We start from the raw sequence: 24480 nt of genomic DNA, 5'->3' as shown, positions 1-24480 counted from the left end.
TTCCTGCTCATCTCTGTAAGATAGGAACAGACATCACTAGCTCATGCACAAGCCATTCGAGGGAGGTAGGCATTTTCTCAAAGCACCTCCCTCCCCAGGCGTTTTAGGAACGAAGGTAAGGAAATCCCCCTCCCCAAATAAACAGTTTTTAAAAACTTTATTGTCTTCCTAGGAATAATGACATTTGTCAGGATACTGAGGGAAAGCTTGGGTTACCTGAAATAGATAAGAAAGAGCTGATGGAAATAGAGGCAGATGGGCCAGTGGGGGGAACCCTGGTCCTAGGCCCAGTTTCTTTTTAAATACATAACAGATAAAGATATTGTGCAAAAAAATAAAGACATTCACATTTTAGCAGTTAAACTTTTATTTTACTTTTTAAAATTTTTATTTACCTTTTTCTTTTTCTTTTCTACAAAAGGCAGATAATGATTGTTGATCTGCAATTGTTGTGTTGTGCGCTCCCCTAAAGGGGGCAAAGTTGGGAGCTGGGGCAGGAGCTCGGAGGATGCCTTCACTGGCGGCACTAAAGGGCGCGCCCCGGCGGGGCCCCCCCCCCCCCACCTCCCGGCCTAGCTCATGTCGATGGTGTTGAAGACCCACTCCGTAAACTTCTTTAGCTTGTCGGAGGCGTTCTGGGATTCCTCCTGCAGCCTCAGGTTGTCCTCTCGCAAGTGCTGAACCTCCGCCTGAAGGTGAGCTTTGTCTTCTTTTTCCTGGGAGGGCGAACAGAGCAGGAAAGAACTAAGAGGGTGGCCTCACCCTGCCCAGCCGCCACGAGTGGCTGTGGATCTGTGTGCGCCCTTCACCCGCTTCCCTCCTTCATTCCACTAAACAGCCATCTATGTGGCCTGGTGCTGGGCCTTAAGATGCTCCCACCCAGGGAACGGGACTCCCAGAGGCATCCGCTACAGGCTGATTTTGGAATGTAAATACATGACTGAGTAGTTTAATGTCTTTGTTAAGTTGTAAGGAATAAGGGCTGTCTTACATTTTAGACGATTGTTCTGGGGGCTCCTGTGTTACTATAAAGCCACTCAAGAAACAAACAGCATCTAATTAATTCTTTTGGTGCAAGAGCCTGAATAGCAGTGAGGACACGTGGGTCTGGGCTATGGACCAGGGGTGCGGAGGCTGGGAGAGGGCTGGCTGAGGTCTAAAGGCGTTCACAAAAAAGGGAACGTTTTTTCTGTGCGTGTGACAATGAAAGCTTTCTTGCACTATGTGTGTCCGTGGGAACCAAGCTCTAAGCAGCTCCCCAAACATGTGTTCGGAGAAAGTAGGAAAAACACCCACATCTTATTCCACTAACAAACAAACACTGCTGACAAAGGGCTCTCACGGTTCAAGGGCAGCTTGCGTGGACTGCGTAACCTGCTTTGAGAATATGGTTTACCTTCTTCAGATCTTCTCGCAGCAACTTCAGCATCCCTTCCAGCTGGTCCACTTTAGAAGCCAGAGTGGGAGAGGAATTTTTACTGCTGGGAACAAGAAACAAAAGACCTTGCTGGCAGGAGCCTCCATGGCTAGCTTTGTTTGGCACTTTTTTTTTTTTTTTTTTTTTTTTTAAGGAGGCGCCTGAATTTACAAAATGGTTTTCAATGTCAAATTACTCAGTATGGTGACACAACCGTGCATTTTCATTTTAAAAAGGAAGATGGCAGTCTTAACAAAAGGTAATAAAGTGCGAACTACAGCCAATCAGTGGCTTCCTTTGTTTAAGATGCTGCACCTTTGTGACAAAAGAATACAGGACAATAAGTGAAAATGGTCTCTTTGGCAGCACAAGAAGAACTTTCTGGCAGACACAAGTGGCCAACAGTGAAATGAGTATCTCTTTAGAGGCTTTAAGAGGAGCGTTGCCCCTCTGTGTGTGCATGTTGGCTGGGGGAGGGTTAGGGCAGGCTCTACCCCGGGGCAACCCAAGTATGTAAAGCCTGTGGCCACTCACCCAGTGGCGACCAAGTCATCGGGCCCACGTCTTAACTTAGACTAGTTTAAATATCTTCAAATGTTAAAAAAAATATGGCTACGTCTTTCAGAAGCTTGCCAGTCAGTCCAACCTTAATGTCTTAAGCTCTTCGCTATTATGATCAGCAAACTCTAAGTCCCACAATTTTCTTCTTTTCTCCTATTTCATAAGTGCTAAAAATGCCATGCCAGTTGAGCGTCCAAAGGAAGGGGAGTTAGAGGACGAGAAGGCCATGTAACCAGCCGGACAGATGACACAGCTCGGCAGGGGCTGAAGACCTGTCAACTCTCCCTCCCAGACTCTTCTCTACTTGAATTCAAGCTCCAAAAAGTTTCCAGGTGAGTTCTAGCCAGAAACACCACCTCAGCCTCACACAACCAAGAATCTGAAGGCTTCCAGGGAGCCAACTGGCAGCTGCCTCTTTCCAGAGGTCAAGGGGAAGAGGTGGTGACTCTGAACTCTTGGCGTCATGAAATAAAAGGTATTCTTTACATTAAAAATCAAAGTTCAGGTTGGAATTCCTGACCTAAAATAAGCTGCGTCAACGTCTTCTGCTAATTCTAGGTCTACAGCAAGCCCACAGTGGCATGGAGTGTCACAAGGCTGTAAATAAAATGGAATGATAATGACCTCCTCACTTCTAAGAAAGGCAGGATGACCAATTAAAAGCTGACAGTGAATGGATTCTGAAAGGGAAGTGGTCAGCTGCAATCCACAGCACCTCACAAGTAGGTCAGGTTTGGATGGGTTGAAGGCCAAAGACGTGACAGAATAAGAGTGGTGTTGAACAGAAAACACTGAGGCTGGGGACGGGGGCAGGGCTGTCCTTCACAAGCCGTTGAGTCCACAGTCCCCGCTCCTGGCAGGGCTGACGCAGCCACTGCAGGCTGTCAGTAACGGTCTGTGGCGTATCTTGATTTCTGAAGGTCTGCAAAATGAATTCTGTGACTGCGTGCACTGATGATCTTTAAGAACATATTTATCTCCATTTGCTCATCCACACCGAACAAAGACCCAATCGTCATCCTCATCTTAAGCTCCTACAGATTCTACAAAGATTTAGGAGCCGCTTCATAATCTTTCTCAGGGGAACAGTCTTTGCTCACTCAGACTTCTCTTCATCCTAAAAAAGGGACATTTGGGGCTCTCCCCTCGACTCTGCAATTTTTTAAAAAGTTCTCAACGGCCAAACTAACTGCCTCTTTCCTTCCCCAACTGTCCCAACAATAGGATAAATGCAGCATCTGTTACACTCACGACAAACGATCCACTGCTCTTATACTTCCTCTTGAAGAGGGGTTCCTTACAGACTTCCTTCAGAAGTCTTCAAGCACAAGTCGCCGGTATATCTGTGCAAACCTAGGCCAACCTCACTCTTGCCGTTATTGGCTGTTTGTTTCTGATCAAGTTTTCTAGATACCTGGATTCTTATCCATCATCAAAAGGTTTTAAGAAAGAGATTTCAAATTGATGAAATTATTCTCCATTAGGGAGGGCTTACTATGTGTCCACGGCTGACTGTTGGGATGCTTTAATATATAGGAACATCACACATTTATCCAACAACCTCACCATCTGAAACCGAGGGGGAAATGGAAAAGTCAGCCTCTACATAGTTTAGTAGAAGTCAGTCAGAGTCCATACCCTTAACTCAGACACTGCTTTTTCTTTTAACTTCTTATTTTACATAAATAAATCTTACCTATCCTGGTGACCCAGTTCTAATGTAGGTCTGAAGCAGAACGTTGGGAGCTGCTAAGATGCAGGCACATTTACAAGCATGACCAACTGACTGACAGCTTCAAAACTGACAGACTCAAAAACCAGACTCAAGGACTAAACGCATAGGAGTCCAAGGATGTTCAGCACAAATGATTTCTCTTACCTTACCTAATAAACCCCGAGGACATAAATGTACTAGGGCATTAAATAATAATGAATATTCATAATGACGACTTTTAAGCCATCAAGAACAGTTTCATGGTGTTTAGAGTATTTGGTTACAAAGCATTCGAACAAAAAGTGAAGTGTCTGGCACCGGAGTGATGAGCTTCATTCAGCTCATCCATGAGGCCTCTGTCGCCTCTTCCCCACACCTGCAGTCTGTCACTAGTGGAGGTGATGTGTGGTGTGGAGTGGTACCCTCACCACTGGATGACCAACCTGCTGTAAGACTTCATCTGGGCCAGAGCCTGCTCTTCAAGCTGGTCATTGTTGGATGCAGCACTCAGAGGGCGATGGTTTTCATCACTAGCAGCAAAGAACGAGGCTCTCTGGACTGAAACGGAGAGAAGAAACCATTCAGTATTTTGGAACTGGATCCTGGGCCCTCTCTAAGGGGGCCCTCCATTTCTAAAAGAAATGGCCTACACGCACAGTCAGATCTAATCAAGGGGCAGGAATCCATCGGAAACCTTATCTCCCAACCCTTGTAGGAAAGATTTTTTTACTGTTTTAGCTGGGAGAGGATGGTGGTAACATTGTAATTTCTCTTTTAAAAACAGTTGTTGTGACTCAACTTCTATTCCAGCTTTTCCCTTGCTCATAAAAGTACCATTCTATTGTTTCCCTGGAAACAGGCCTCATGCCAAATTTCCAGACTGATGCTTTCCACTCAGTGACAACATAAAACGCATTAAAGAGCTAAGCTTCTCGAGGCTTCCTCAAGTATGTTTTCCCTAAGACTCTTGGCCACCTTGGTGGGCTTTAGCCTAGGCCCACACCACCTCTGTTTCAAAATACACAGACTTCAGGCCAAGAAACAAACTCAAAAAAAAAAAAAAAAACCTCCCACTAAAAAACCAAAACTTCCTTGCAGCAACATGGATGGACCGAGAGATTGTCATATTGAGTGAAGTAAGTCAGACAGAGAAAGACAAATATCATGTGATATCACTTATATGTGGAATCTAAAAAAAGGGTACTAATAAACTTATCTACAAAACAGAAGTAGAGTTACAGATGTAGAAAACAAACTTACGGTTACCAAGGGGGTGAGGGGGGGAGGCATAAACTGGGAGATTGCGATTGACATGTACACACTACTATATATAAAAGAGATAACTAATAAGGACCTACTGTATAGCACAGGGAACTCAATACTCTGTAATGGCCTATATGGGAAAAGAATCAAAAAAAGAATGGGTATATGTATATGTGTAACTGATTCACTTTGCTGTATACCTGAAAGTAACACAACATTGTAAATCAACTATACTCCAATAAAAATTAAAACAAAAAAACAAAACAGTGATTTTATATGAAGGAGCGTGACCAACACATTGAAATTTACAATCAAGTTAGTCCTGGGGAATTGCCATCAGCTAAAATGGGGATTGACTGTTCACTGCTCTGTGGTTGTCTGACTTCTGAATTCCATGGCCTAGGCAACTGGCTCCCCCAAACTGGAGCTTGACTGAAGAGCAACTATCAATCCTTCCAAGTAAGGGCAATAAAACAAAAACTCAAAACCAATCATCTGCTAGCACCATCATTTTACAAAGATCATTTTAGCATCAAAAAATCGGGAAGGGCAACCTCAGAGTCAGTCTATCAAAAAAAGACCTCTGACAACCTCATGTCAACACACACAGCAATACTTTTAGTTTTTTTCTATTTCAGCAGAGCAGGTCAGCACGAGTCTAAGGGCCTGCATTGAAGGACCACTGGCTTAACGCAAGCACACAGCCAGTGGGGTGACGTAGGAACGAAGCAGGCAGAAAGCACACGTGCTACCACACACCCGAGAGATGAGTGAGAAGAGCAGAGGGAGGAGCCTGGGGCCGGGCCAAGCAGGACAAGCATCCTAACAGATCCACTGTGCGTTGAGCAATGACGTCTTCACGACGTGATAAACTCTTCCGGACATGTGCTGTTTTCATTCAAGTGACAGTTGGGATTCCCCTGCACTCTGCCCTTCTCAGGTACGGGGAGGCGAGGCATCCGTGAGATGAATTCCTATGTAGAGGAAACACTGGGTTCCACCTGATTAAATCTAACAGTGGGGGACCGTACCAAGTGCCCAAGAACTGTTAGCTCAACTGGTTTCTGGCTGCGATGGTAAAATGTGTGTGTTGTCAGTGTGTCCAGAGCACTCACACTGCCCACGACCTCAGTGTGGCCCAGCCTGGACCATCAGTAGACTCACCCTCATATGCCTTGGCAGCATCCACCAGGTTGGACCAATCCAAATCTGCAGCAGCGTCGGGCAGGGGCATGAGGCCGGGGTCGGGCATGGGCGGCCTTTGGGTCTCCTGGATGTCATTGAGGGAGCTGTCCGAGGCCGAGAACTCTCCTGCAGGAAGGGACAAGGGATAAGATGCTTCTCACGCCCACAGGAGAACCACTCAAAACTTTACCCATTTTCTGTTACAATATATTTGTAAGTCATTTGTTACCTGGAATCAGTTTCTAGTCTAACAGGCCATTAGTGGTCATTCTAAAGCTGAGTGGAACTGGGAATTGACTTCCTCCAACCTTAATTCACTTTTGTACAACCTCCCACTGTCCCATTTCTAGTGTGGTGAGTCTTGGAAAAGTCAGTCCTGCGCCGAGGCAATGTGTCTGCTTTGGCAGGAGCTGCTTGTCTACAGTGGGACCCAGGGCAGCTCCTCGTGTTTCCTCACAGAGTCGAGAGATTCAGGCTGGGGTGAAGGGACCTACTTCAAGAGAGGTGGGTTTTGCAGCCAGGCCAGGGAGGCTTGGTGATGCTTGTTTGAGGGGATAGTAAAGCTTATTTTTAACTGCACTGGAACCTGGGATCTGACTGCCCTCCATGTGGACTCCCTGCATCCCTGGCCCATGTCTGTCCTGTATCCCAGGAATGGCCCACTGGTTTCTGCAGTTGGATGTATCCAGGGTGGTGTGAGAACCAAATCAGAGCACGTGAAAGTGAGTGCTGGGTCACCCAGCAGAGTTAACATAGGTTAACTGGTGTTGGCATCCTCCTCCTTCCCAAGGACACGCTAAGCAACTCTTGGCATCAGTTTTCTTTTTTTTGTTGTTTTTTTAATGCACATCTTATATTCTTAAGTTCTTATTGGAGAATGTAAAAATACAAGGTACGATAGACTTCAGCAGTCTTAGTTGAGTGCCAAGAATAATACAGAAAAGGAAGATAGTTGATAAATGAGTTTATAGGGTTATAATCTTAAGTGTAAAAATGTAGAAAGACAAAAAGAAATGGTCCACATCAAAAAACCTTAAAAAAATTCAATTATGTAAACTTACGACTAAATAAATCATATTTTTAAAAGATGGTACTCAAGACTCATCCTGGTTGATTACATTTTTTTGCTATTTTCTATGTTGTGGAGGTATCTATATGGTGGGAACTCTATACAGTAGTGTATCTGTATACATCTCTTCCCAGTTTGCTTTCAGTGACATCACTTTGGTAACCTGAAATCAGCTGAGGTAGGAGTATATCTACACCACAATAACTGGCAAGTGCTGCAAGTCAGGGCCTTTGCCTCCTTCCAGGAGCTGATTGTTAAACGTTTACCAGCACAGCAAGAATCATACTTCCAATGAGGACAAAAAGACACTGAGAGATACTCAGCTGGGAAGTGATGCAGTAAACTTTGTTCATTGGGAAGATCTTTTTTTTTTTTTTTAATTCAAACAGAAAGTCACAGAAATTATAATCATCCTCATCAGTTCACTCAGTCCCATGTAATTAATTTTTTTTTCATCTTGATCTTTTGTTAGCACTTTTATGAATTCATCAGTTTTCCATTAGAGTTCTGAAAATGCTTATTCATTCAGTTCAGCAGTACAGTCAGTTACAGAAACCTGTACGTTTTTCGATTTACAGCAGCCCAACATCCCAAGCCCCTTTTAAGGTGACAACTTTTTAAAATACAAATATTAAACTACAGTAACAGCTAAGCTCTGCTTATCCTGGGGACGGGAGGAATGGGTGAAATGAGCCCCCCTGTGCAGTGGAGGGCGTGCTGCTACTGCTCAGGTTCATATAGGTGGAGGAGAGAGGGAAACGTAGCTCAGGAAATGAAGATGCTCTCAATGGGGCAGCAGCTGGGGCAGAAACGAGAGCAGAGCATGTGCCTCCATGAGAAGGGTCACCTGCACAATGTGACTGTAACACTAAAACTCATGCAAACACAAAGCTGAAAGTGAACTTCTCAGTTAAAATCTCTAAGCGACTCTGGAAATAACTGTGAATTAAAAAGTTTTGTAAATTATGATAGCCTATAAACCAGAGTACATTTAGCGCTTGCTTTCCCTTTCAAATTACATAAAGAACTGGTCTGAAGTGCAGTTACTAGTTATTAACGTGCTTGACATTAGCAAAATTATGAGTAAATGGACATCAACAAATGTTGTCTGATATTAAAGGCTCAGTTGTATTTAAACTTGCTCCCACCAAGGGTAAGTAGTTGGAATGATTTACAATGTTGTGTTAGTTTCTGATGTACAGCAAAGTGATTCAGGACATATATATATATATATATTTTTTCTTTTTTTCTTTTTCAGATTCTTTGGAACAATTCTGTGTGTCACAGACAACCCTTCTGCCCTTTTATCTCTGGGGCCCAAATTTCCACTTGGAAAAAAAACAAGTCGTCCATTCCCCAAACACATCTCAGTATCTCAGTGGTGGTCACACCAACGAGGCCAAGGCGTAGGGATCAGCCCCGCAAGGGCTGCTCAGTTTAGGGCGTGGGATCACTGTGGCTGCTGCCTGACTTTTAGGAAAGCAAGAAGAGGTGATGGAAGGAGCTGGGAGAGGGTGGCCCGCTCCTTCCCTTCCTCAGTGCCAGGCCTACTGTGACATGACACACGCAGACAGGCTTTCACAGAGGGTTTATTTTTATCCCTATAAAGGTTAAAAAAAAATGGGGAAGTGAAAGAAACATTCAAGGTAGGCAGGAAGTTGTAAGAGGAATGGAGTGCAGGGAGAGAAGGGGAGAAAAAAAGCCTACTATTTAGGGCACAACTAGGTGGTTTCTAGAGTCCAGATGGTAAAAAGTGGTCATTTCATGTGTCAGCTTTGGTTCATAGACAGTGACCTTTCAGAGCAAAGAGAAATCAGGTTCAAGCCATAGTTGGACCTCTTATAAAGAGGGAGGAGGGGGAAGCTGATGTGATTCTTGAGTGATGTCTGCCACAGGGGAGAAGGGAACTGTGTAGGAAGCAGGATGGAGATGATGGAGGAACAGTCATGGGAGTGGGTTGAAAGCTCAGAAAAGATACAGGGAGAAAGCAAACTAGGAAGGCAGGAGATTTAAAGAAAACACTGCTTCAGAGAAGCAGCAGAGGGAAAAGAAATTGGGTATAAATGGACATAGAGAGAGATAAAGCTGCAGAATTCCCTGAAGGAAAAAGGGCAGAAGGGAGGTGGGGTTACAGCCATATGTATGATAAGGCACACAGGTTCCACAATAGGTATCTGCTGTGCTGGGCAATAGTGGGAGGGTAGCTGCAGAACCCTGGAATGGAGTTGGACAGAGGAGAAAGAAAAAAAGCAGTTTTTTTTGGTCCCTGAATATGGCCCTTAAGAAAACTGGGATCAAGTAAGGTGATGGAGGAACAAGGAATTTATGAATCAAAGGGAAGAATACGGAGGTGCCCGGCATCAATAAGCCTTTTCCTAAATAATACTCACTCACTCAATGAATGAATGAGTCAACGAGTGGCCAACACCACAGCTAATATTCTCACAGCTGGGAAAGACAGAACAATGGTGTGGCTCAGGGAAGCCAGTGGATAAAATTCTCTAAGAAATAACTAATCTGGTGTTAGCCAAATTTGCCCAATCCTAACAGCAGCTGGGATGTCTGGTAAAAATACAATACAAACCACACTTTTGTATTCAAATTCAGCAGGTCTTGGGTGAGGTCTGGAAATCTCTATTTTTAGCAAGCATCCCAGAGGAGAGCTTTTACCACATCAGGAGCCCCAGTTTTGTGGCTGCTGCACAGTGGCTAACCCTTGATCGTCTGGCTCTGGAGCCCAAGAGGAGCTCATGTTTCTGGGTCCCATGGGACTCTAACACCTGAAGAGGCAGTTCTTGGCAGGCTACCCGGCCCACACCCCCCCCCCCCCCCAGGGCACTACCAGGCGGCAGACTGAAACACACCCCAGTCTTTCTGTGAAAGAGTCCTACTCGCTTGTCCTGGAGCTTTGGCCACAGACATAGCCTGTTTTGGCACATAGCCTGTTTTGGCACATTTAGAGGCCTGCAAGGTGCTCTCAGGGAACAGAGGCCAGTGGCACATTTAGAGGCCATCTGGCACATTTAGAGGCTAGTGGACGCAATCTTTGTGTTCTCCATCTGCCTCACTCCAGCTCACAGGCATCTCCAGAAAGGCGCTTATATATACATCTGGTGCCCCAGTACTTATGACTGCCACCCAGCAGACATCTCCAGGTCACTGGTGGTGGTGGTGGTGGGGTGGTGCTTATACTTGTGGTCCCATAGGACTGTACATATATGCATACTTTAAAAGCTGCTGCCTGAGATTCCGGTTTCCAATCTAAGTGATGACTGAGATCTAAGTGATGACTGAACCTAAGTGATGACTGAGATCCATCCATTGCAGACACTGACAGGTCTTGTCACACCCTCAGCTACTGGGGGCTCTTAAAAATAAACTAGGCTGCTTGGACAATCACAAAAGTTTGAGAGACAACCAAGAGCTAGGGCAGGGTAGGAAGATACGGTTCATCTTATACATGAGGCCACTCCATCAAAGCTGGGAGAGGTGGCTGTTTTACCACACACAGCGTCAAGGAAGACGAAGAAACAAAGGAAAATGTTCCAAATGAAAAACACAAGAAAAATCTCAGGGAAAATTCTCAATGAAATGAAGATAAGTAACTTACCAGATAAAGAGTTAAACATGATGGCCATCAAGATGTTCACGAAGCTTGAGAGGAGAAAGGATGAACACAGTTGACAACTTCAACAAAGACACAGAACGTAAAAGAGAGCACCGAACAGGAGTCACAGAGCTGAAGAATACAGTAACTGAACTGAAAAATACACTAGAGGGGCTCAACAGCAGACTAGATGAAGCAGAAGAAAGGAGCGGTGAAGTCTAACATAGGGTAGAGGAATTCAGTCAATCAGAGAGGCAAAAAGAAAAAAGAATGAAAAACAGTGAAGAAAGCTTAAGGGACATATGGGGCAACATCAAGCGGACCAACATTCACATTATAGGGGTCCCAGGAGGAGAAGAGAGAAAGGGCAGAAAACTTATTTGAAGAAATAATGGCTGAAAACTTCCCTAACCAGGGGAAGGAAACAGATATCTAGATCCATGAAGTCCAGAGAGTTCTCAAAAAGATGAACCCAAAGAAAACCACACCAAAACACATAATTAAAACGCCAACAGTTAAAGAGAAGGAGAGGGACTTCCCTGGTGGTGCAGTGGTTAAGAATCTGCCTGCCAATGCAGGGGACATGGGTTCGAGCCCTGGTCTGGGAAGATCCCATATGCCACGGAGCAACTAAGCCCATGTGCCACAACTACTGAGCCCGCGAGCGACAACCACTGAAGCCCGTGCGCCTAGAGGCCATGCTCTGCAGCAAGAGAAGCCACCACAATGAGAAGCCCGTGCACCGCAACTAGAGAAAGCCCGCACGCAGCAACAAAAACCCAACCTAACCAAAAATAAATAAATATAAATTTAAAAAAAAAAAAGAAGGAGAGAATCTTAAAAGCAGGAAGAAAAGAACAACTTGTTACATAGAAGGGAACCACCCGTTAGACTATCAGCACATTTTTCAGGAGGAACTTTGCAAGCCAGAGGGGAGCAGCGTGATATATTCAAAGTGCTGAAAGGAAAAAACTGCCAACAAAGAATACTCTACCTGGCAAAGCTGTCAATTCAGAATTGAAGGAGAAATAAGAGTTTTTCAGATAAGCAAAAGCTAAGGAAGTTCATTACTACACTGGTTTTACAAGAATAGTTAAAGGGACTTCTTTTGAGAAAGAGTGCTAATTAGTAATAAGAAAACATACTAAAGTATGTATCTCACTGGAAAAGGTAAATATATACTAAAGGTGGTGAACTGACCACTTGTAAAGCCAGTATGAAGGTTAAAAGACAAAAGTAGTAAAAATAACTATAACTATAATAAGTTCAGGGATACGCAAGATAAAAAGACGTAACTTTTACATAAAAACATGAAGTGGGGTGGGGAGTAAAAGTTAGAGCTTTAGAATATGTTCAAATTTAAGCTGTTCTCAACTTAAAACAGACTGTTATAAGTTGTTTTAAGTAAGCCTCATGGTAACCACAAAGCAAAACTCTATAGTATATACACAAAAGACAGAGAAAGAAACCAAAGCATGCCACTAAAGAAAGTCATCAAACCACAAAGGAAGACAGTAAAGAAGAAGAAAGCATCAGAGGAACTACAGGCATCCAGAAAACAACAAAATGGTACAAGTACATAGTTACCAATAATTACTTTAAATGTAAACAGACTAAATTCTTCAATTAAAAGATAGAGTGACTGGATAAAAAATATATGTCTAATTGCTGCTTCAAGAGATTCACTTCACATGTAAGGACACACACAAAGGGATGGAAAAAGATATTCCATGCAAAAGGAAACCAGAAGAAAGCTGGGGTAGCTATACTTACATCAGATGAAATAGACTTTAAGATAGACTGTAGTAACAGACAAAGATCATGACATAATACTAAAGTGGTTATTCAACAACAGAATATAACATTTGTAAATATTTGTGCACATAACCTAGGAGCACCTAATTATATAAAGCAAATATTAATAGACCTCAAGGGAGAATAGACAGGAATACAACAACAACAGGGGCCTTTAATATATCACTTTCAACAAATGATAGATCACCCAGACAAAAAAGCAATAACGAAACATTGGCCTTAAATGACATTTTAGACTGATGGTCTTAACAGAAATACAGAACATTCCATTCAAAAGCAACAGAATGCACATTCTTCTCAGGTGCATATGGGATAACATATGGGACAGACCATATGTTAGGCCACAGCAAGTCTTACTAAATTTAAAAAGATTAAAACCATATCAAACATCTCTTCTGACCACAGTGGTATGTACCAGAAATTGATTACAGGAGAAAACTGGAAAACTCACAAATAGGTAGAGATTAAACAAACAACATGCTACTGAACAACCGACGGATCTAAGAAGAAAGCAAGAGAAACTTAAAAAATACTTTGAGACAACTGAAAATGGAAATACAACATACCAAATTATGGGATGCAGCAAAAGCAATTCTAAGAGGGAAGTTCATAACAATAATTGCCTACATCAAGAAATGAGAATGATCTCAAAAAACCAAATTTTACCTCTCAAGAAACTAGGAAAAGAAGAAGAATTGAAGCCCACAGTTAGTAGAAGAAAGGAAATAACAAAGATCAGAGCGGGGTCTTCCCTGGTGGCGCAGTGGCTGAGAGTCCGCCTGCCGATGCAGGGGACACGGGTTTGTGCCCCGGTCCGGGAAGATCCCACATGCCGCGGAGCGGCTGGGCCCGTGAGCCATGGCCGCTGAGCCTGCGCGTCCGGAGCCTGTGCTCCGCAGTGGGAGAGGCCACAACAGTGAGAGGCCCATGTACCACACACACACTCACAAAAAACAAAAAAACAAAAACACAAATCAGAGCAAAATAAATGAAAGACTAAAAAGAGAACAGAAAAGGTCAAAGAAACTAAGAGCTGGTTCTTTGAAAAAAAAATAAATGAAATTGATAAATCTTTAGCTACACTCAGGAAAAAAAGAGAGGACTCAAAATCAGAAATCAAAGAGGAGTTGTTACATCTGATACCACAGAAATACAAGGGATCATAAGATACTACTATAAATAGTCATATGCCAACAAACCGGACAACTTCAAAGAAGTGGAACACACAACCTACCAAGACTGAATCATGAAGAAATAGAGGATCTGAACAAATTACTAGTAAGGAGATGGAATCAGTAATCATAAATCTCCCAACAATGAAAGTCAGGACTCAGACAGCTTTACCGATGAATTCTACCAAACATTCAAAGGAGATTTAATACCATTTCTTCTCAAACTCTTCCAAAAAAATAGAAGAGGAGGGAACACTTCCAAACACATTTTACAAGGCCAGCATTACCCTGATATGGAAACCAGACAAGGATGCCACAAGAAAAGAAAATTATAGGCCAATATCCCTAAAAACATGGATGCAAAACTCCTCAACAAAATATTAGCAAACCTAATTCAACAATATGTTAAGAGGATCATATACCATGTTCAAGTGGGTTTCATTCCAGGGATGTAAGGATGGTTCATCAATGTGATAAACCACATTAACAAAATGAAATATAAAAATCATATGATCATCTCAATAGATGCAGAAAAAGCATTTACATTTTCAACATCCATTTATGATAAAAACTCTGAACAAAGTGGGTACAGAGGGAACATACCTCATCATAATAAAAACCATATATCACAAGCCCACAGGTGATGCCATACTCAACTTTGAAAAGCTGAAAGCTCTAAGGTCAGGAACAAGACAGGATGCCCACTCTCACCACTTTTATTCAACATAGTATTGGAAGTCCTACCCAGAGCAGTGAGGCAAGAAAAAGAAATAGGAAGCATTCAAAACTGTCACTATTTGCAGATAACATGTCATATATAGAAAACCTTAAAGACTCCACCAAAAAACTATTAGAACTAATCAAAGAATTCAGGAAAGTTGTAAGACACACAATCAATACAAAAAACCTGTTGTTTCTATTCACTAACAACAAGCTATCAAAAGGATATATTAAGAAAATCCCATATACAAAAAAGAAAAAAACACCTAGGAATAAATTTAACCAAGGAGGTGAAAGACCTGTACACTGAAAAATACAAGACATTAATGAAAAAACTGACAAAGACACAAATAAATGAAAAGACATTCAATGCTCACGGATTAGATGAATACTGTTAAAATTTCCATATCACCGAAGCAATCAACATATTCAAAGCAATCCCTATCAAAATTCCCATGGCATATTTTACAGAAATAGAATAAACAATCCTAAAATTTGTATGGAACCACAAGAGACCCTGAATAGCCAAATCAGTGTTGAGAAGAACCAAAAAACTGGAGGCATCATGCTTCCTGATTTCAAATTTTATTACAGAGGTACAATAAAACAGTATGGTAATGGCATAAAAATAGACACATAGATCAGTGGAACAGAATAGAGAGCCCAGAAATAAACCCACACATATATGATCAATAAATTTATGACAAAGGAGGAAAGAATATACAATGGGGAAAGGACAGTATTTTTAATAACTGGTGTTGGGAAAACTGGACAGCTACATGCAAAAGAATGAATGTGGACCACTATTTTACACCATATGCAAAAGTTAACTCATAATGGATTAAAGACTTGAATGTAAGACCTGAAACCATAAAAATCCTAGAAGAAAACATACATGGTAAGCTCCTTGACATCAGTCTCGGTGATGATTTTGTGGTTCTGACACCAAAAGCAACAAAAGGAAAAATAAACAAGTGGTACTACATCAAACTAGAAAGCTTCTGTGCAGCAAAGGAAACCATCAAAAAAATGAAAAGGCTACCTACCGAATGGGAGAAGATATTTGCAAATCACATATCTGATAAGGGGTTAATATCCAAGATATGTAAAGAACTCATACAACTCAATAGCAAAAAAGCAAACAATCCGAGTAAAAAATGGGTAGAAGATTTGAATAGACGTGTTCCCAAAGAAGACATACAGATGGCCAACAGGTATATGAAAAGATGGTCAACATCACTCATCATCCAGGAAATGCAAATCGAAACCTATTGAGATGTTATCTCATAACTGTTGAATGGCTATTATCAAAAAGACAACAAATAACAATTGTTGGTAAGAATGTAGAGAAAAGGGAGCCCTTGTGCACTGTTCATGGGAATGTAAATTGGTGCAACCACTATGCAAAACAGTATGGAGGGTCAAAAAGTTAAAAATAGAATTACCATATGATCCAACATTCTACTTCTGGGTATTTAACCAAGGAAATAGAAAACACTAATTCAAAATGATATGTGCACCCCCATGTTCACTGCAGCATATTTAGCCAAGACATGGAAGCCACCTTAGTGTCCGCTGATGGATGAATGGATAAAGAAAATGTGGACACGCATACAATGGAATATTATTCTGCCATAAAAAAGGAATGAAAATTTAGAGTCACAGATGTAGAAAACAAACTTATGATTACCAGGGGGGAAAGGAGGAAGAGGGATAAATTGGGAGATTGGGATTGACATACACACACTACTATATATAAAATAGATAACGACTAGGAACCTACTGTATAGCACGGGGAACTCTATCCAATACTCTGTAATGACCTATATGGGAAAATAATCTAAGAAAGAGTGGATATAAGTATATGGAGAACTGATTCACTTTGCTGTACAGTAGAAACTAACCCAACATTGTAAATTAACTATGCTTCAATACAAATTAATTAAAAAAAGAATGAAATGTTGCCATTTGCAACAACACGGCTGGACCTTGAGGGCACTGTGCTAATTGAAAAATGTCAGAGAAAGACAAATACTGTATGATCTATCTCACTTATACATGAAATCTAAAAAAAAAAAAATTTGAGCTCATAGATACAGAGAATAGACTGGTGGTTGCCAGAAGTAGGGTGGGGGTAGTGAAAGATGCTGGAGGGGGTCAAAGGTACAAATTTCCAGTTATAAAATAAATGAGTCATGGGGATATACAGCATGGTGACTATTGTTAATACTGTACTGCATATTTGAAAGCTGCTACAAAAGTAAATCTTAATCTGAAACTAATATAATGTTATATGTCAATTACACCTCAACTGAAAAAAAATAAACCAAGCATCCTAGATGACTCTTGCGGTCTGGTGAGGCTCAATCCCTGTGGTCTGGGATTCCAGGTGAGAGGCTGAATGAGGGAGGGGTGGTGAGCCCAGATAATGTGAGCAAGCAAGCAGGACTTCCTCTAATTCTCATTCTAGAGCAAACTGAGTGGCACGTGTCTGCAGACACTGGCCATCATCAGCAGGGCTGTTCAGCTGCAGCTGAAGACACACTTACCGTGCAGCGACTTCATTCCCAAGGTGTAAGAAGGCCTCCGCAATGGAAGAGACTTGGGGAGAGAAGGGTATGTGCTACTGAAGAGGACATCGTTGGGCAGGGCTTGGTCCAGAAGCGAAGCCCTTGAGGTGAAAAAGTGCTCCCTCTGGCCGCTGTAAATACTCTCATCGGACAGCGTTCTGTGCAAGGCCCGCCTTGAGGTGGGAGTGGTGGGAAAGGGAGACTGAGGAGAGGAGAGCGCGTGGAACTGAAAAAAAGCGTCAAGACAACAGAAAGTCAATCTTCTGGGTCACACACCCAAGACCGGGGCGGAGGATGGGTGCGTTAACAAAATCACTCTGGTAGACACAACCTTTCAGATCCTGGGGCCCAACAGGGAAGCCTCAAGGTCCACCATCATTGTCTACATCCTTAAGGGCTAAAACAGGAGCTCCGGGCGCCGCATCCTCACAGCCCAGCATGCTGGCTGCAGCCGATCAGTGCTCAGTACAAAATTCACATGTGGGATCAAGTGGATTCATCACTATCGTATCATGGTTAACAACAAGACTTTGGGATCAGACAAATATGGGTTTTATTTGAATCCTGTGTCTTTGACCAAATCATGTTATTGCTCTGAGCCCAATTCCTCATCTGTGAAATGGGGCCACCTCTCAGGATTATTATGAGGATTCCATGAAACACTGGACTGAGCACAACAGTATGTTATCAGTGGTGTTATGAAATAATGTTACGGTCTCCAGCGAAACAGCCATGGTGCCAGGAAGGTATCCTCAGAAGCTTGTCAAGCGACTGCATGTTTGCCAGGCAACAAGAGCTTTTGATCATCACAATATATTCACTCAAATAATAGGTGGCTTTTGAAAGCATTAACTACTGATATTATATTTAATGAGCTTGGGAGATAATTTATTTTTTAGGTGGATTTCTATTCGTGAACTAAAAATAGGGAAGTCATCGTTATAAGTGATAAGCATTTATACAGTTATATATAAATGACAAAAGCTCCAGATAGCTGTATCTCTTGTTAATGTCTTTTGCCTCAGTGACCAGATTTGATTTTTATTTGAGATTTTTCTACAAATAGCAAGCTTCTGAGAATTCCATTCATGGAGAAAAAACAGACACGTTAACAATATTGAAATATCCAGCATCCTGCAAGCCAACAGAGTATGCGGTCCATTAACAGAGTTATCCTGGGGCTTCCCTGGTGGCGCAGTGGTTGAGAGTCCGCCTGCCGATGCAGGGGACGTGGGTTCGTGCCCCAGTCCGGGAAGATCCCACATGCCGCGGAGCAGCTGGGCCCGTGAGCCTGCGCGTCCAGAGCCTGTGCTCTGCAATGGGAGAGGCCACAACAGTGAGAGGCCCACGTACCGCAAAAACAACAACAACAACAACAACAACAAAAAACAGAGTTATCGTTATTCAGTTCTTCTTAGTTAACGGTTCACCTTGGCAGGGAGAACAATGTGGAGAACAGGTGAGGATGTGAGTAGGAGGGCTGAGTCACTGCTGGCAGTGACTATGAAAGCCACTGTGAAACTTTCCATGACACTTTGAAGGGATAGAGAGATAATGATATGGCAATGCCTCCATCTAGGACAGAGCTGAGAACAGAGCTGATGCTCACTCATTCATGGGTTCTGAGGTCTAACATGCTTCCGGTCCAACAAGCCAAGGGTTAATCAAGTCAAAGCTACCCACAGTGTGGGATGCACAGCTGCAGCATAAATATGAAAAAATTATTAATCAAATGCATTGTAAATGAGCCCCAGGTGTAGCCAACTGTGTTCAGTTTTTAAAATTCACAATGAGTTAAGCCCAAAGTACATACGTGCTTACCTTGAAAACTAAGCTGCTGTGATAAATGCTTTGTGAGTCTTTAAGTGGGAGGGGACTTGGTATGGAAATGATTTCCCTTCTCACTTCACACACAAGAGTGGGCATTAGAGAGGTTAAATGGCTTGCTAATTGTAAACTAAAAAAAAAAAAAAAAAAAAAAAAAAAGTGAGCATAATAGGTACAGCCTAACACGTTATTATGTTTATTAACTTTGAGACCCAGAAATAAATTCTTTTCTTTTCTTTCTTCTGAAAAAAAAAAAAAAAAAAAAAAAAAAAAAAAAATCATCTCCCTCCACCTGCAAGGTTCTAGAACTGTCACATAAGGCTCCTGCCTACTAGACCAGATTTCAGATCTCTCTATTCAAAAACTGCTCTCGGGCTTCCCTGGTGGTGCAGTGGTTGGGAGTCCGCCTGCCAGTGCAAGGGACATGGGTTCGAGCCCTGGTCCGGGAAGATCCCACATGCCGCAGGGCAGCTGAGCCTGTGCTCTAGAGCCCGCGAGCCAGAACCACTGAGGCCCACGCGCCTGGAGCCCATGCTCTGCAACAAGACCGCAGTGAGAAGCCCGCGCACCACAGTGAGGAGTGGCCCCCACTTGCCGCAGGTAGAGGGGGCCTGCGTGCAGCAGGGAAGATCCAACGCAGCCAAAAATAAATTTATAAAAAAACAAAACAAAACTGCTCTCAATCGTTTTTAGCACATCTGGGTTTGGCAAAGGGATTTCCTTTTCCAGTGAATATATCCACCCTGATGGTTTTACAGGAGAGAGATTTTCTACCAGTTCTTGTTTCAGCCTCTTTGGGAAATGTTAATATACTTCAAGGTAGTAAACAGCTACCTTGAAGAGATCCTTTGAGCAGTGAGATTTATTCAAAGTTATAACATCCTGCACTAAAGGGAGGCAGGGGAGGAGATGGAAGGAAGCAATCTGCCTAGATGCTTTCTATCCGTTAAAAACTAGCAGGACCTAGCCCGGGCCAAGCACGTTGGGATGGCTCCTGACCCCAGCCCTCTTCAACTCCAGTCTTCAAGGTATGTGCACCTATCCAGTCCCCTAGGGCACTCTCTGTCTTCCTTGCAGGTCATACCTGAGATCGCTGAGTGGTGCTGCCCTGTGCTGCCAGACCCTGGGAAAGAACCACAATACAATGGGTGGCAGACTTGGAAGGGACTGTAGAGAGCATCAGGAAGGGGCATCTCAACTGTGTTCCAAGGAACCCTAAGGGTTCCTCCCAGCATCACTGCCTGGGGAGAGGAGATGTTCAGGTGGGACCCAAGAGCCCAAGGCACCCCATCCCTCCCATTGGAGAAGTTCTGCTTTCTTAGCTCTACATGGTGGGCTGCCGTGTGTGACTAACTGTATTAGGAAGAAAAGGGTTCCTGAACTTTAAAATCATTTGGGCACCATTGATCTAGTCTGGTCTTTTGTTTCAAAGCTGAGAAACAAGGCCTAGAGAGGGGGCATCTTGCTTCAGGTCCGTCTCCTTCCCCTCCTCACTCTTTTCATTCCTCCCGGCTCTCAGTGAAATGGGTTACCCGCACTTGCAATAAGCAAGTATCGGCTCTTCCTAAACGCTAGAGCCGCATGAGGCCTCTTCCTTTTGGTCTGTATCTGAGAGTACTGGCTGGAGAGCAAGGCTCTCAGTTTGCACTACTTACTGTCTGTTCACTTTCCAGACTCATGCAGCCCTCGGGGAGAACACAGTGATCCCAGCTCTGCCTGCCAATGAGGTTTCGTAGAATGTTAATAGCTCTGCCCTTTTCCTTGAGATACGAGTTCCACAGCAGCTGCGCGGGGCCCTGCAGCCACCCACCTCTCAGCTCCAGCCTGCCCAGCAGAGCCCTGCCACGTCCTGCAGCAGATCTCTCACTCTGCTGGCAAACGAGCAGGGGAATAACCTCGTCATTTGATATTCATGATGGCTCACTGGTAGCACTTGCTATCTGAGAAAGCCAATGTGGCGTGAGTGGGTTCCAAGTATCACAGCCCAAAGCAGGCTACTCTTTTTACCCTGAAGCCTGATGCAGTGGCTCGGAGCCTTGAGTCAGGCATGGCCTGGAAGACCTCTCAAGGGCATGTTAGCCTTACTGACACAGCAGAGGCATGGCCATTCAGATGATGAGTCTCACAAGACACGCAGAGCTACTTAGCTGAACTCATCTGAAACCAAACCAAAAAGGATGAAACGAGAGAGAAAAACAGAGCATATTTCCAGCTCTTGCTTCCAGACTTTTCACCATAATAGTTTAGCCAGCAGAAGCATTTTCTTTGCAGAGGGTCTCACGGTAATATAGTCACAACATAAAGAATGTGCATTCCTATTTCAAAAAGGAATGTTAAAGTAATTCACTTTGGAAATAAAAGCCAAGGCCTGAATAAGGGCAAGACAGACATTTGCTTTCAATTATTTCCACTGCATGAGTAAATCAAAAGGATGAAAGCTCTGAGCTTGCTCCTTTCCAAAAATGTTAAACTAAGAACTGGTGGAAAGATTCCTTTCAGGGCAGGTTTTATTTTCCTCTAACCTCAAATGAAAAATCTGAAATAATTTTTATTTTGAAACTGGTAGTTAAAAATTTTAATATACCTCTTTGGTTTTTGATGGATAAAGAAAGAAGTTTCAAGTACTATCTTTTGCAACGTTGCTAAGGAAACCATTTGTGCCCTGGGTGATGAGTCAGAACTGTTAAGTGCTGGCTTATAAAAGAGAAATTACAGAAGTCCAGAATGGCAAGTCTTTAAAATGATTTATGATGTTAATGTTTATAACTCATTGATTTCTCAGCAAAACTCCAGAATGGTCTTTGGAGCACATTTCATCTCTGTAAATGTTGATTTGTAAGTTTAGGAGGTATATCTGACCTGTCTGAAGGAAGACGCACACACACGTGTGGCACACGCATACACAGAGGCATGTACGTGTGCACATAAACTAGAATGGTGAAGAGAAAGCCTGGATGAGACAAGACCACACAGCTCATCCAGCTGGGCATGTCTCTCACCCTCTGATCACAGTTTGAGGATGGTGAGTGGTTAAGGAAATATGTCAGCTTCCATTTTCAATCAGTTCTCAAAGGTCTTCTTAAATTAAGCTTTCTAGTCACTTCCAAGAGACTACAAATCATTTAACTAAGAACACAGAGAACAGAAAACATTAAAGTTTGTAGCCATGACCTTCTGGGGGTTGGACTCCCTTCTCTTGGGGCCACCCGGTACACTGCAGACAGGAATATCAAACGCTTGGCGTGAAACATCTTTGGGCCCAGCTAAGCCAACACTAGCTCTGAGCCTGGGAGCGTGAGACTGCACATTTTAGAGGACAAGAAAGCAGAGAGCCTTAGGTGAGCTTCAAGGGTCCTCCAAGCTGAGGTGAGCAGAACAAACCCTTCCTCGTGGTCATGCAGGAGTCTGGCCACCAACATACCCACCAACTCTGAGCAAGTTCTTGGGACTTGACAGGGAGGGTGGCTGGGCTCCAGAGAAGGCATTTCTAGTCTGGAATTCTGAGAGTGGAGAGAAGGGTTTACAAAGTGAAGAGAATCTGGAAAGTTCTGAAGGTAAACGTGCGGACTTACGTTTGCTGGACTAAACAGCATGCAGTGTATGGCTGGTAGGTCTGCCTGGCCAGGGGCAGGGGGCAGAGGCAAGGCCAGAGTGCAGGGTGCTGTGGACACACACAGGGCAGGAAACACACTGGGGGCTACTGCGGAAGGAGGACGAGGACCCTTCGGACAGAAGGCACTAAAGCCCTTTCAGAAAACTTTCTGTCTGACAAGGGAGCCATGGGTGTCTCGGCAGAGTTCTGAGAAGCAATGTCATCTGAGTAATAATGTCAAGAAAGTGTAGCCTGTGCACTGTAAGTAGGATACACTGGAAGAAAAAAAGCCATGGGGGTAGGGACAGGTTAATATAAACACGACTCAAGAGATGTGGCTGCAGGGACACAGCATCTGGAAAACATGTGAACCAATTACTGGGACAGTCAGGTGATGGCGGGAAGTGGGGTCTGATGAAGAGGAGCCTGGAACCACCACTTCCTGGAGGGTTCAACTGCCCCGTTCGGTCTCTCTCTAACTGCTATTTACCCCAAGTTCTACCCTGTACCTTAAAGTTCTTCTGGGATTCAGGAGTTGGGCTTTCCAGATTGATGAGTTTCTTGAGATTCTCCTCAATGGTGGACTTGGAGGTTGGCTTTGGGGATGCCCGGAGGTCCCTGGTTGAGGCACGCAGCCTGGTGTGGGCTATTTCATTGCCATCACTCTGATGACGCCTTGAAAGAAGGGGAGGAGAGGGTAGAAGTTAAGTCGACAAGGTTGACTCAAGGGCACGATGGGCTCTGAAAGAAGTAAGTCAATGGAGAGCTATTAAAGGGGAGAAAAGGAGAATCACTTCTGTTCAATTACATTAGAATCTACTCAGATAAATGCTTGTTAGAGAAACAAGACCAATTTGAAATACAAAATAAAAAGCCTGAAGAATAAATCACTCTTTCATAGGAAAACTATTAACTCCATTAAGCCAAAATTAGCAACAGACTTATTAATAAAAGCCTACAGGGTATGAATCCCAAATGCAATCTTTGTACAAACAAAAAGTCATTGACTGAATCACTTATTTTTTTGCTGTACTACTTTGTCAAAAAGTTCTCTATGTTCAGAGGTGGTCACTTACTTTCTAACAGTCCCTCTGATGCCTCCTGGCCCATTTAGGAATTGCAGGGGAAGGCTGTGATTAATAGCATCAAAGGGACAAGTGTGGTCTTAGCACCAGAGGGGCGATTATTCTGAAGTTTGTTCTTCAGACATACTCTTTCCTAGGAGACTTAAGATTCTCAAATCTGAATGTTTTGCAATCTATCTTATTTAAGGAATGTGTCAAAGAAACAATTTAAGACAAGTTGCACTTAGGGGAAAAAAAAATCTCCCTACCAAACCACCCTCTTCCCAGACCCTAGGCTGGCCTCCTCTCTTGCAGGAAATTGCCCCAAGCTTTTCTGTTCTCTGTCATGTTAAAAGCAAAATACCCTGCAAGAGGGCTTCCCTGGTGGCGCAGTGGTTGAGAGTCCGCCTGCCGATGCATGGGACATGGGTTCGTGCCCCAGTCCGGGAAGATCCCACATGCCGCAGAGCGGCTGGGCCCATGAGTCATGGCCGCTGAGCCTGTGCATCCAGAGCCTGTGCTCCGCAACAGGAGGGGCCACAACAGTGAGAGGCCCGCGTACCGCAAAAACAAACAAACAAAACCCAGCAAGAGAAGCAAAAGAATCCTTACTTTCTTGTGTCCATAAATCCCACAGAGTTTATGGTTCCTTCGGGTTTCTTCCATCCAATTAGGTACTTGCTAGTAGCGCCCTGGCGAGGGTAGAAAGTCCTAGGACCGGAGGAGGAGGAAGATGAGAAGGAAGGAACGAGCTGCGAGGAGGTGGCAGGATGCAGTTCTTCTTTTGGTGAACTTCTGGCACTGGTGAAGACAACTGGGCTGGCAGAGTGTCGGGAGCTCAGGGTACTGAGGAGAAGCAGGACAGAGACAAAACGGCGCGTGGGCGTGTGTGCATCCTGGGGTC

General features: G+C 43.5%; 1 protein-coding gene across 1 annotated transcript in view; it reads right to left on the bottom strand.

The window, feature by feature from the left end:
• Positions 1-349: 349 nt before the first annotated feature.
• LOC103072726 (signal-induced proliferation-associated 1-like protein 1) overlaps positions 350-24480 on the bottom strand; it is a gene marked incomplete at its 5' end in the record, with an annotated part of 89937 nt that continues 65806 nt past the window's right edge. Inside the window, 7 exons of the mRNA XM_007450288.1 lie at positions 350-716; positions 1397-1481; positions 4136-4250; positions 6120-6266; positions 17073-17319; positions 23022-23187; positions 24189-24422. Coding sequence (XP_007450350.1) covers positions 573-716; positions 1397-1481; positions 4136-4250; positions 6120-6266; positions 17073-17319; positions 23022-23187; positions 24189-24422 — 1138 coding nt within the window. The remainder of the gene's footprint in view (positions 717-1396; positions 1482-4135; positions 4251-6119; positions 6267-17072; positions 17320-23021; positions 23188-24188; positions 24423-24480) is intronic.

Source organism: Lipotes vexillifer, unplaced genomic scaffold, assembly GCF_000442215.2.
Source record: "Lipotes vexillifer unplaced genomic scaffold, Lipotes_vexillifer_v1.1 scaffold2006, whole genome shotgun sequence".
NCBI classification, from domain to species: domain Eukaryota; kingdom Metazoa; phylum Chordata; class Mammalia; order Artiodactyla; family Lipotidae; genus Lipotes; species Lipotes vexillifer.
The sequence above is the reverse complement of the archived record's forward strand: the minus strand, read 5'-3'. Positions and strand labels throughout refer to the sequence as shown.